The sequence below is a fragment of the Terrapene carolina genome, unplaced genomic scaffold (assembly GCF_002925995.2).
Source record: "Terrapene carolina triunguis isolate 2854851 unplaced genomic scaffold, T_m_triunguis-2.0 Scaffold42, whole genome shotgun sequence".
NCBI lineage: Eukaryota > Metazoa > Chordata > Testudines > Emydidae > Terrapene > Terrapene triunguis.
In genome coordinates, this window is record NW_020664393.1 from 42,025,272 (window position 1) to 42,039,412 (window position 14,141).

Here is a 14,141-nt window from a genome sequence, read left to right on the forward strand (position 1 = left end):
ATATATATATTATATATATATATTCGTATATTTGGCAAAAAACCATTCGCAAAATTCAACACAAACGAAAGAAAACATTTTTCCAAAAAAATGTTTCAAAATGTTGTGTTATGACACTTTCAAAATGAAATACTTTGGAATTTCGTTTAGAAACCATGATTTATTTTTAAATTTAGCTCAAATTTAAAAAAGAAAGAAGGTAAAAATATCTAAAACCAAGTCAAAACTAAAAGAAAAAAATTCATTTTGTAGCAAACGAAACATTCAGTTTGACCCAAGAAATTTGAATGTTTGGGTTTTTTAGTTTACCCACCAGTTTCGGGGGAGGAAAGAAAAAAAATACTCATTCAGTTTACAGGGACTCTACAAAGAAGTACTAAATATACTATAGAAATTACAAGACATTTCAATGGGACTTGACAGATTACAAAGGGACGACACACACCACGGTGAGCTGGTCTACACAGAAAATTGCACCAGTTTAACTAAAGGTGTGAATTTAATGTAATGCATACACCTATGTGGATACACACTTCATTTTAGGAGTGGCTATTTCAATTTAGCTTAAACCTGCTCTAACAGGCTAAACTGAAATAAGCCACACTAAAATGAATGAAGAGTATCCACACACAGGTTTGCATTGGTTTAAGCCACTCTAATTTTCTGTGTAAACAAGGCCTGTGTCAGTCTCTGTGGAAAACTCTCTTCATCTAATGAAAAACTGGAACATCACAAGGACAAAAACTGAAAAGCCATTCAGAGAAGTCATGGAACCTTTTCGTTACTTGCCAACATAACTGATCCCAAACACAAAAGTCACAGGTTGTCTGCAAAACAGGAAGAAAAGCTGAAATGTAATCCTCCATTCATTCCTTCAGTTTTAAAGGCTAGAAAAGACGACCCAGTTTTCTACCCCAAATCTATACAGAAGCATTTGTGTCACAGTTCATTGCATTAAATGTTGGAAGTAAAATGACAGGACGTGACTGCTGAACTGAAAATTTGCTAAAATTCTGAAGGACCTGCACTTCTGTCCAACCAGTTCAGCACTGATAGGATGTGTTTTTAAACATTCAGCCTGGTTTGAATCAAACTTTGTAATAGGTCAAGTGCTGGAAAGTAAATAAGTTAATAAAAATGGTGTATCGGTAGGTAAGGGCCAATACAAAGAACAAGATTGGGAAATGCAACTCATTACTTGACTGGAGATTTATGTTCAGACTTGAAAGCTTTTAACTTTTGGTGTGTGCCTTTTCATGTTTGAGGAACATAAATATGTTTATGAAGTGAGTCACAAAGCAGGTGTATTTGCTTCCTTTCAGAAAAGCTTTGTGGGCTTACTCTATTTGTCTCTTACCCCACTCGCATCTTCAGATTTGGAGTGAAAGAGGAATTTAAGAAAAATGAAAATAATCCTAAAAAGGGCTTACTCTTCAGTGAGGGTTAGTTTCTTTACCATAGCAAGTGATAGCTAACTAAAAATTAAGTTGAACGAATAAAAAACTATTTCCACTCTTTCCAGCAGGTGAGTAAAGAAGGGGTATGTTTAATGAAACCTGGTTTATAAATAAAAGGTTGCAAGTGACTAAGAACATTGTTGTGGCCATGCATTGTCCTTTTCCAGTCAAAACTAAATATAATCAATCAAATACTGTATGTTAAAAAGAGGCACTCAGTGAGGACTATACAGGTCTTTTTCTTAACTCCTAGATTTTGGTCAACCAAATCAACTTTTTCTTTTTAATCTTAACCCTAAGAGTTATGGGAGATTGAACTACATAAGGACCGGGTGAACAAAGAGCAGATATATCTTCGTTTACACACAGGGAAGTTATGCTGCTCAACTGGTTCTCAAGAAACTCTTCTCCAATCAAGATCAGATACTATACAACACTATAAGGATTTCTTAGGTGACCAATTACCAGAACATACAGTAGAGTGCATGTTAGAAACAAAGAACCTATAAATAAGCTAGTGATTGTTCAGGGATAAATTCCATGTCTACTTTTGTGTTTTAAATAATTTGAGTGGAGTAATGGAAGGCTACTGCCACCAACCAATCAAGTTGCCACCACTGATTTATATTCCTAGCATTCACCACCTGACAATGCTCTGACTCAGGAATGGGTGGGTGTTTTGGGGGGGAAATGCAGCATCATGGGCTATAGGACAGAGAGGGAGAGAGAGAGAGAGAGAGAGAGAGAGATCCCTGTAGTCTATGATTTTCTACAGAAATCCTTGCAACACATTCAGAGCTTGTCTGTGCACAAACTGGAGATGAACTAACTAAAATCTAGTTAATTCACATCTTTCGTTATTTCTATGTAAGTGTCCACACAGAGACATTTCAAAATTAAGAATGTCCTACTGTGATTTCACTTAAGCTGATTACGAAAGTGACTGTCGCCCGCAGCGCTTCTCAAAGTCGGGCCGCCGCTTGTGTAGGGAAAGCCCCTGGTGGGCCGGGCCGGTTTGTTTACCTGCCGCGTCCGCAGGTCCGGCCGATCGCAGCTCCCACTGGCCGCGGTTCACCGCTCTGGGCCAATGGGAGCTGCAGGAAGCGGCGGCCAGTACGTCCCTCGGTCCGCGCCACTTCCCGCAGCCCCCATTGGCCTGGAACGGCGAACCACGGCCAATGGGAGCCGCAATCAGCCGGACCTTCGGATGGGGCAGGTAAACAAACCGGCCCAGCCCGCCAGGGGCTTTCCCTACACAAGCGGCATCCCAAGTTTGGGAAACACTGCCTTAGAGCAAAGCCTTCAGATGCCAAATTCTCATCCTTGCCTGAAGCAAAATGACAAAAAGTTTGTATACAGTGAGTGTGTAATTATTCCACCAACCTTCAGCCAAAGCATGGACCTCTAGACTGTAGCAGTGCATGACACTGAGATTTTGGCCAGTGTGTCCACGTATTTACGTGAGCCTATGGCTACATCTCACTCATTCCCTACACACTGCTTCCCTCCTGCCTGTATTATCAATAGTGATGTTACAGAAACACCTACAGGCTCCAAGATCAGGGCCCCATCGTTCCAGGCACTGGACAAACATAGTAACATGCAAAATGTGTCCCACAGAACTGAATATTTAAACAGACAAGACTGGCAATGCATGGGATGGAAAGGAGAGAGACAGGAAATTACTTGCCCAGAGCCACACAACAGGTCCGTGGCAGAGGTAGGAATAGCACTAGGGTGACCAGATGTCCTGATTTTATAGAACAGTCCCAATTTTGGGGTCTTTTTCTTATATAGGTTCCTATTACCTCCCACCCCGTCCCAATTTTTCACACTTGCTGTCTGGTCACCCTAAATAGCACTCACTCAAAACTGCAGGACATCTAGTCCAGTGTTGTATCCACTGGACTATGTTGCTTCTTGAGGACCTCCCCCTAGCCCCTCCACAGTCAGTCCTTCAGCACAACAGAACTACATCAGCTCTAATGCATGGCAGCAAAAGCTCAGGTGCAGACTTTGCCCTCTAATAAGGAAGTAGCAGATCGCATGAAGAATCTGTCTACAGAAGTGTAACTTCTTACTCTACTGACAACCTCTACAACTCTGAGCAGCACAATCAAAAACATTTCTGTCAAGTATGTAATTTACTTAGTTCCTTGAGAACTGCCTTAAGTAATTCCTTTAACCAATCCCAAGTACAGACATTTTAAACCAGGAACAAATGTTTGTGTGTGTTGTTGCAGAGTAAGTCACAGCATTAGTTCACTCTGTTGTCTGCAATGATTTCACTTGCACATTTCACATAATGAACTTTAAGGCATGTCGCAAGACCCTAACTTCCCACAGCTTTTCCTGGGCAGGCATGGCGAACGCAAGAACTGAGCAAGAGGAGTTTCTAACTGTGGACTAAGGAGGGTTTTGCTGAATTCAGGAGGTCTTTGGGAGCCTTGTTTAAGAGTTGTTTGCTTTGTGTGAGAATTTGTTTACAAAAATATTGTAGTGTGTTTAGGGCACACTATAAAAATAAGATTTGTGACTATTTAGGTCCATATTGTCTCATCAGTTCATAAACAGACCTCAATAATTTCAATGGCATCTTCTGCATAGAGAGGGTCACAACATGCCCCTTTACCAATTCTTTGCAAAATTTGTCCTCGCTCTTCTCTTAATATAAAGGGATGACTACAGCATCTTGTGTGCGATGTAAAGTTCCACATTTAAAAAAATATATATATTCTTAAGTTCTTACATTACCCTTCCAAGGCAGTTTTATTCCAAACAGCACAACTTTAAAATTTCCATTACAGCAAATGTTTTTAGAGAAGTGGTCTCTGATCTCAACAGATTAGAAGAGCACTATAACACACACTTGTTATTTCTTATATATATTCAGACACTACCCCAGCTGAGTCCATTTATTAGAAGTTGTTAATGACACACAGTAGAACAATGGAGAAGAAAAGTCCATAGGACACTACAAAAGGCAGTCTAATAAAATGTGTTTACATGTTTCTGATAAGCCAGGCAGCATAAGGACATCATGACAGACAGTTTCCATAAACTGTATGCATTGGACACACATACAGTACCTCTAAAAACCCATGCACAAACTTCAGACAAGATTGCAACTGTTCTCAAATAAAAATAAATCTTGATAGGTAAAAAGATGTAACTCTGATTCTTGCTGTATTGCAACCCCAGCACACCTGTTCTTATTCGTCAGCTATTTTCTATACCTGGGGGACTCCCAATACACTGAGTAAAGAAGGATTTATACGCCATCATTAAGCAGGCTGAATGCAGAAGATCTCATAGGGAACAGACAGAAAAAATATTGTATGAATCACCTGACAGACATCAACAACACTGTTCAGGAAAGAAGAAGTAATGACTGCAAGAAGTGCAAGGATCATTCTGCCTTTATCATTTATAGCACCGAGCAATTTTATATTTATACAGAGCCTTAGATCTCAATAGGATCTACTACCCCCTCATGCACTCTCATTGCATCCCTGAAATAAGGCCCTGTCTGAGGCAGAGTGACAGCAGTTACAGTAAGCAACGAGAGCACAGTACACTGCACAAGGAAGGAGTTGAGAGGGAGAGTTTGGTCAGATAGCCATACTCTTACAAAGAGTCATAGGGTGTTCAGTCCACGCAGAGCAGATGACACTTTAAGAGAGGTCCTATCCAAAAGGCAAGGTGAGTGAGGTAATGTTTTGTTGGACCAACTTCTGTTGGTGAGAGAGACAAGTTTTCGTGCTAAACAGAGCTCTTCTGAGTTCGAAAGCTTGCCTCTCTCATCATCAGAAGTTGGTCCAATAAAATAATATTACCTCATCCACCTTGTCTTTCTAATATCATGGTATCGACACAGCTACAACTACACTGCATACCTGAAAGGACTCACACAAGCTTGAGTTGTGTGGAACTAGATTTATCTACCTCATAAGGATGGAGAGTTGAGTCAGGCATGCCAAGATTCAAACCTGTTGTTCCAGGGAGTCTAATTATTTCAAAAGATGATACTTGGACCAATAAGGCATTCCCTTCAGTTAGAAACACTTCTTCTAGTTTCACTATGCAAAGTCACGCCTTACCATTTCATAATTACTCTTATTACAAAAGAGTCAAAAAACAATCATAGCTCCTCTAAGAAAACTTGTTTTATAAAACCATCATTTATTTTTCAGAGAATGAATTATACTCCCCTGATCCCAGAAAAATAATACTGGACACCTCTGAAAGTTCCTCCTTTATGGTTCATCCATTTCTGTTCAGCTACATAGGCTGTTTTAACTGAATTCTGAGTTAACAGATGTTCAGCTGCCTATTAAATTCAGTTTCCAGTTAAGCATGTTTCATTTCCAGTGTTAGATTTTCACCACTGCAATTCACTAGGATCCAAAGTTTGTACCTGAGAACGCTTTTAAAAAGTAGCACACCATCACCCACAAACAACTAAACACACCCACAATTTACCAACTGGCTAATCCTTTTCCCATCCTAAAACCTTTTACAAAGTTTTTTTTAGTTACTCATTGAAATTACTCTGGACTGTAGCTTTTTCAGAATCATAAAATGCTTCTATGACACTCATGGTAGCAACACCTAATGTTTCACAACAGATTAGTAGCAAGTTTTAATTTGTTAGAAGTTGTACAGGAAATGTTGTCAAACATGACAAACTATGCCAACAAAGTACTACACAGAAAATTCTGGTGAATGCTTTCTGTAAATGAAGCAGAACACTGATGACCTAGCAGAGTTCATACCAACAGGAAGAGCAAATCTATAGTACAACAAAGTAAGAATCAAACATATTCAGTTTCCAGAAGCAGAATACAAGAAAGGAAAGATCATCATTATCATGGGGAAAAAAAGAGAATTTGTCAGCCCTACAGATTGAATCTAGCCAGGTTTTTTTAATATACTAAAGTGTACTTATAACTCAGCAGCATAAAGACAGATGTGAATAGATGTTGTCATTGTCATTCACATCAGCAAGCTTCAGGCCTTTAATCCCCACAGTTCTCCCACAGCAAGTACTGTACTACTTCCACACCACTAGGATTTTGAAATATTGTTTCTGAAAGGCCACTTACACCACTTTGAGCCATGGTGAAACACTAAAAACTAATCTGACATTATGATTTTCCTCTGCTACTAGTGTTACCAAAAATCAGCATATAGTTTGATAATCCAGTTGCATTATAATACATTAAATAGGCATTATCAAGCAAGCCTAGGCCCAGAATTTAGAACCAACATCAATAAAAATATTGCTATTGGTTTAAAAAGCGTAAACGAAGATAGTTGGCTTAAACGTAAATGGACAGTGACAACTCATTTAACAACTGTTTTACATAAAACACCTAACCTCATCATAGATGTAAAATGCAGTCTGTTTACTTTGTAGTGTACACATTAATTCATGCATAGTCAAGTTACTCCTTTTGTTTATTTGGATCGGGTCACATCTTTTCAGACACAGTACAGTGTTATTTAAACCCACAATATTAGCATGTAGCATCTGAAAATCACTTAACTCATGTTCTGACACTAACAAGATCTGAAATGGAGTGCACCTTGAGACATTTGTGACAGAATGTGAATGCAAGCCAGAGAGACAAACTGATTGGTTTATTTTTTATACTACAGACCTGAGAAAAGTACCAGAAGTAAATAAACACTGGTGGTGTAAACTAAATCCATTTTTTTTAATTTCCCCTCCACTTGCAATTATCTAGGGTGCTATCAGTAATAGTAATTAACTTTAAAAAAAATAAAACTTGATTGTGTCCCTTTAATTAGACAGATAATAGTTGATTGCAGGCAGTGCTGTTGATTTAAGACTATATTAATTCTGACAAGCTTTCCTCTTCTAGGCCAAAGAAAGTTACCTGGATCTTATGATCTATTGAGTTTTTATTTTTATGGAGGGGGAAGGGAGTTGTTTGTTTTTTAGATGACACCCTGGCTAGGCAAACATTGCTATCACAAGTTTGTTCTTGTTTAATTGGTGAACTGCACCAAGTCACACCAGAGGTTAAACACGTTTATTGGGTCATTAGTACTAACAGCCTCAGCAAATACTCTAGGAGGGTGAACACCAAACTAAGGCAGAAGCAGCTACCCTTCTTCCCACCCCACCCCCCCCAGCGGTTTCTCCTTGGGGACTGGTAGGGGAGGAGCTGCACTGTTTCAGATGGATCGCTCTAATGTGAGGAGGGAGGGGAACCCACCCACCACCACTGAGCCGTATGGCTCGCACGCTGCTGCAAGCCTTGGGGGGACACGCTGTACCTGAAACACCAGCTGTGCGATCGGATTTGGATTCAAGGTGGAGTCCAGTACATTCCCTTCTGCTTTATAGCTTGCCTGCTTTAGCAGGCAGCTGGCTCTCGAATGGACGGAGCTGCAGGTTTTCAAAAGAGCTGGCCCTGGCCACAGCCTTGGGGGGCAGGGGGGGTTGACTGGCCTTTCTTGAGCTGCCGCCCCCCATACGCCCCTTTTCCAAACACCTCCCGGGAGCCTGGCTTGCGACAGCTCATAGAGAGCGGCCAAAGCACGAGCACTTCTCCCCGCTCAGCCTCAGCAGGTGCCGAGGAGGAGGTTATCCGGCCCACGGGCTCCTGCCGGGGCTGCTCACCTGGTGCAGCCCCTCACGGGGAGACGGCTACTGCCACGCCACAAAGCCGACACCTGTAACCCTAGCAGGCTGTAACAACAGCGGAGGAGGGGGAGGAGCCCCAGCCCAGGCAGATGAGCCCGGCTGGGCAATTTAATCCCTGGACCTTGCCTTGCTCCCCGAGGGCCCCCCCGCCGCTCACCTTGGGCAGCTCGCGGAGCTGATTGGCGTCCAGCAGGAGCTCCTCCAGGCTGCGGCTGTAGCGGTAGATCTCCTCGGGCACCGAGAGCAGCGAGCAGTGCCGCTTATCGATGGACTCCACATGACGGTTGCACCGCCACAGGGGGATGCAATGAAACATAGCAGCAGCCAGCGCCGCCCACGAGGGGTCCGGCCGCTGCAGGGCTGGCAGGATCGCCTCTCCCTGCCGCCGCCTTCCCGGCTACTGCCGGCCGCGCCAAGAGCGGGACTGGGAGCGCACCCAGCAGCCCAGCCGGGTCCGACGCTCCTTCCTCAACAGCCCGCGCCGGGCTGCGAGGCCCCCTAGCAACCCCCGCCGGAGCCTGGTTCCAAAGCGTCCGCCCCCCTCCCTCCTAGCAACCCCCGCCGGGTTTCAAAGCGCCCCCGTCGCCAGCAACCCACTACGGGTTCCAAAGCTTCCTCCCTCCTGCTCCTCCTCTTCCCACTGCGAGTCCCAGCAGAGGCAGTAAGACCGCAACAGGAACCAGCATCTAACACGCTACTGGAGGAGGAAACTCTTCCCCCTAGACCAGTCCCAGAAAGCCCAATGAGCAGGAGTAGCAGGGGAACCCCTTCTTATGGTCTCCTGTGGGGGCCCTGCTCGCCAATCACTTGTATCTCGTTAGCACGGGTCCCTGGGCGCTCTGCTCTTCTCTCCCTCCTTTCATTCCTCTTCCTGACCCGGAACACTCGCTCTCGCCCTCCCTCCCTCCCATTCCAGGCTGACATCATCACTCCCTGATCCCTCCCCCTCTCCCTTCCTGACTCTAGTATCTGACCCCGAGGCTCTGGGACACCAATCCAGAGCACCTCTTCTCCTGCTGCTCCTTGCTGCAGCAACAACATGAGGCAAGAGGCAACAGGAGTATTGCACCCTTCAAAGTTTCCTGCCCATTAAGAAACGGAATAAACTTTCCCACCCTACGAGCAAAACAAAACAAGCTGAATGTGGGGTTACACACCCCAGGGGGAGGGGAAGAATCTGATGGATTATTGATTGATTGGATGGTTAAAATGAAGGGTTCTATAAATATAGACAGTAAAATCCCATAAACAGAAGTTTGTACAAACACCAATATTGCTTTGAAATTGTAATTTTTCCACTCTATCTCTACTTTTAATAGGTGATGGATCTGACTGTGCTCTTCAGTGTCTGAAACCTTGTCCGTAGAAAAGCAGCATTGTCAGTACACCATTTGATATTGTCAGAAAGTAGAAAGATTGTAATCACAGCTCTTGTCACAAGGGTCTGGTCTTTCAAACACTTACACAGGTGGGACTGTTCATCTGAGGAAAGTTACGTTCATAGCTTTTTGCAGGATCAGGCCCCAGTTAGACAAAACCTTGTCTTCCTGTGTACCTCAGCACACGGAAACACTGCTTTATAACAAATCTTTTGTCATACTACACTAGCCAATGCCTTAAACATATAACAAAATAATAAATAAATAGCTCCATGTTGCACTCAGTCCATAGTAAGGCTCACTTAGGCCCCAACCTTGCTAACACTTTTGCAACATGCTTAACTTTATTACTCATAAGAACGGCTATACAGGGTCAGACCAAAGGTCCATCTAGCCCAGTATCCTCTCTTCCACCTGGCCAATGCCAGGTGCCCCAGAGGGAATGAACAGAACAGGTAATCATCAAGTGATCTATACCCTGTCGCCCATTCCCAGCTTCTGGCAAACAGAGTCTAGGGACACTAGGGGACTCACTTGTATAAAGTTATGCACTTATTTAAGTGTATGCAGAATCAGCCCTCATATAGGACAGGACGAGCAGAACTTTTTCCTGGTGGTACTAATTTATACTGCTACTATCGCATATGTAATATATAATTTAGAGAAGTATCTAATAAAAGTATTTTAGAAGGTACATAATAGTATTCTAACACAGGGATTCTCAACTTTTTTCCCTGAGGCTCCCCCCATATGTTATAAAAACTCCACAGCCCAGCTGTGCCACAACAACTGTTTTTCTGCATATAAAATCCAGAGCCGGCATTTGCCCGGGCCCCAAGCCACGGGGGGTTCCACGAAGCTAAATTGCTCAGGCTTCGGCTTCAGCCCCAGGTGACAGAGCTCGGGGCCCCGGGCTTCAGCCCTGCATGACATGGCTTCGGCTTTCTGCCCTAGGCCCCAGCGAGTCTAACACTGGCCCTGGTTGGTGGAACCCCTGAAACCTGCTTGCGGCCCCCTGCTTGAGAACTGCTGTTCTAACTTACTGTACTTAACATAGGTCCTAATCCAGCAGGTGAGTAACTTTACACTTGTGACTAGTCCCGTTGAACTGCAATGGGACTATTTATAGGTGTAAGAATTTGCAGACTCAAGTACAGTAATGTTAATTTGCATCTTCATTCAGATATTATAGTACAAACTATATTGTGTGAATAAAGAGACGAATTAATTTGGCCAGCTGAATTTACCTTGCTTAACCATAGTGTTGGCCAGAGAGGTCTAAGCTTCCTTCTCTGAGATGCTTTGCCTCTTTTAAGAGCAAGATTGTGTGAAGACTGCATATATTTTCTTACATTACATTCTTCATAATATATTGTTGAAGCAATTAAAAAAGAAAATGTTATAACAATTTTATGCACCTTACAAAATAAAATTATTATAGCATAAAAACAAACTAATGAGCTGTGCTGAAGGCTTTCTAAAATAAGGTTTTCAACCCATTTGAAAAAAAGGCTAATTCTAAGGTCAAGAGGGTTAGCGGAGGCAAATATACAAACAACTCTCCATCTGTTACTACAAACTTCATTCCTTCATGCCTTTGAGAGTGGGATGGCTACAGAGCTTTACTGAGATAACTCAGTCTCAAAGACCTTGTTTCCTTATACCATTTTTGGATTCAACATAACTGTGTATAACTTGATTAGGAAAATAACTATTTAACATTAGAACTTGTTAATATGTTATTAATAATTATAAAGTTGGAAAATGGAAAATATATTTTTGGTAGGGGGTTGAATCCAATATTGTCTTTTTTCTTTCCCCCTTTTTAAAATCTTGAATAATTCCTATTTGATAGTAAGAATATTGGAAGTCTTTTTAAAATCTAATGTATTATTTCTCACATTAGATCAACTGCTAAATCTCACAAGTTCCATTTGTCTGATTTCTGCAGAGTTTGCAATTATCTGATGATATTTTTTAAATGTGCCCTGACATTTTAGGATTTTGTACACTGCTAACAGTTAACTAGCCTACAAAATATTAAATAAATACCTGAAATGTTTCCTGCTTTGTTACAAACACCTCAAGACATATCGGTTTGGAACCAGAAATTTAATTTGTTTTTCATGTATCCAGTGTTTAAAAAAAAAAAAAAATGCAGGCCCTGAATACATCCAAAGAAACTGCATATGGAAACGGCCGATAGCTTGAGTAGATCAAATAATTGTAATGACTGCTGATCTAACACCCACTAGACTAAGTTTAGCACACAAGAAACGTTTTAGAAAACAACAAAATACAGCTGCTACGTTGGCTTTCAAACGAGTCATGAGTGATACAAATACTAATACATCAAGGGTGAAATCTTGGCCCCGCTGAAGTAATTTGCAAAATTCCTATTCACACAATTGGATCAGTATTTCACTCCAGAAAACCATAATCAGGTTTACAAGCTAATCTTAGGCCATCTTGAGCATGCAGACCATTTATTTATATTTTATAGTAAAAAAAAAAAAAGTAGCATCTGGATGATCTTTTTCCATCTTGTATGCAAATTTAATATTCAGTGCCAGACTGACAGCCCAGGAAATTGGCATCCTACATTTATTCAGAAAACATATACAGCATGGCAACCATAGTGCAAGATTTCCCCAAATAGTCCCACCAACGTGCTTCTACCCAGGAGTGGTGCCAGGGTTTTTGCCGCCCTAAGCGGCAGCGGGGGTCCTTCCGCTCTGCGTCTTCGTGGCGCTTCAGCGGCGGGTCCCGGAGCGAGTGAAGGACCCACCGCCGAAGCACCCCAAAGACACGGAGCGGAAGGACCCCTGCCGCCGAATTGCCGCCGAGGATGGCAAAATGCCGCCCCCCAAATCCTGCTGCTCTAGGCGACCGCCTAGGGTCACCTAGTGGAAGCGCTGGCCCTGCTTCTACCCTATAATGCAGGGATCAGCTTTAAAAGTGTTAGATGGTAGTTCCATCTTGACCTCCTTAGCATCTCTGCTGGGAAAGACCAACAAGGGTCTCAATTAGTGTCAGTTTTTCTGATATGGACAGCTGTCCGCTGGGAATGGACTGAGGCAGTCAAACTCATTTCACATAGACCACGAAACAGTCACAGACTGGTATCGCTACTAACTTGGGTTGGATTCATACCAGGACCATCAAATCTAAAAGTCTCCATCTCCCTTTCTAAATAGTTTCCATATTACATGCTTTTGCACAAAAGAAATGAAAAATCATCTTGTTTTTTTCTGATTTTTTTCAAAGCAGTCAGATACCACATGTAAATACCTAGGTAGATTAGACTGATCTCACTACCAATCCACAGGGTTATTATTTGAAATCAGTGGGTGAGAGTTTAAATTGTGGGTGTCACTTGCTCAGTACCAGAGATCTGACAGAACAGCTTTCTACTCTTTCAAAAGGAATGTGAGGAATGCCTCATTTGTTTGCTCTGTAGAACCAACAATGTAAAGAAAGTGAAGAATGGCATAAAAGGCAATACATCAAGGAAACCCATAGTTATGTGTGCAAATGCATTGAACCTGCTCCTCCCAGGTAAATAATTAAGACCAACTATTTCAAAATGTTTTGTCTTATTCACCAATTAATTGTGAATTTTGGAGTTATTTTTGGCACTGCCATAGGGAAAACACTAGTGTGCAGCCTGGGCAGATTCAGGAGAGCAATATGCTTTCATTTTCCCATTTGTTGTTGGTGCTTTGGTGAGAAAGAAAAAGAGGGGAGAAGGAAATAGAGATTGCAATGGTGATGGATACTCTGGTGGCTGTTGGCATTTTTAGCACCGTATTGAACTGCTGGAAGACAGGTTTAATGCAGTAAAAATAAGACAGGGCTCCAGCAATTTAACTACACTAGGGGCTTGTTTCCACTTACTGGTGGATCAACGCTGCAGCGATCGATCCACCGGGGGTCAATTTAGCGGGTCTTCACTAAATCAACCGCCGGTCGCTCTCCCGTCAATTCCGGTACTCCACCGGAACGAGAAGCATAAGGTAAGTCAATGGGAGAGTTTTACCTGGCATTGGCCACTGTCGGAAGACAGGATACTGGGCTAGATGGACCTTGGTCTGACCTAGTATGGCCGTTCTTATGTTTTTATGTTCTCGTTGACCCAGCACAATGTAAACACTGCAATAAGTCGATCTAAGGAACGTCGACTCCAGCTACGTTATTCACGTAGCTGGAGTTGCGTAACTTAGGTCAACTTAACCACATAGTGTAGACCTGTCCTAAGAGACTGTTTTCCCCCCCAGAATTCCCCTTATGTAGACAAGGAAACGGAAAGAGAAAGAGACACAAACAGAGCACAAGGCAGAAAAACAGAAGGTGGGGCAAAGCAGAAAAAGTAAGAAAAAAGTAACTAGAGAGTAAAGTGCTACAAGGTATATTGGATTTAGTTACTTTAAAAAATAATCTGAGTAAAACTCTCAATCTTAAATTTTTGATTCTGCCTGGAAGAGAAGAGGAATTACCAACCCCCTTCAAACAAATTACATCAACATACTACCAAACAAACAGTAACTAAAGTCTTGAGAGTTGCTGAAAATCAAACTGGGCTGACTACTAGAGTAAATTCACAATGAGAGACATGCTTCTCCTTTCTCA

The 14,141-nt window shown here is 42.3% G+C and overlaps 1 protein-coding gene across 1 annotated transcript in view; it reads right to left on the reverse strand.

Annotated features, from left to right (window-relative positions):
- The window catches only part of LRRC1 (leucine rich repeat containing 1), a 112,607-nt gene extending 104,096 nt beyond the window's left edge, over positions 1 to 8,511 (reverse strand). Inside the window, exon 1 of the mRNA XM_024220823.1 lies at positions 8,291 to 8,511. Coding sequence (XP_024076591.1) covers positions 8,291 to 8,449 — 159 coding nt within the window. The 5' untranslated portion in view covers positions 8,450 to 8,511. The remainder of the gene's footprint in view (positions 1 to 8,290) is intronic.
- Between the last annotated feature and the right edge of the window lie 5,630 nt (positions 8,512 to 14,141).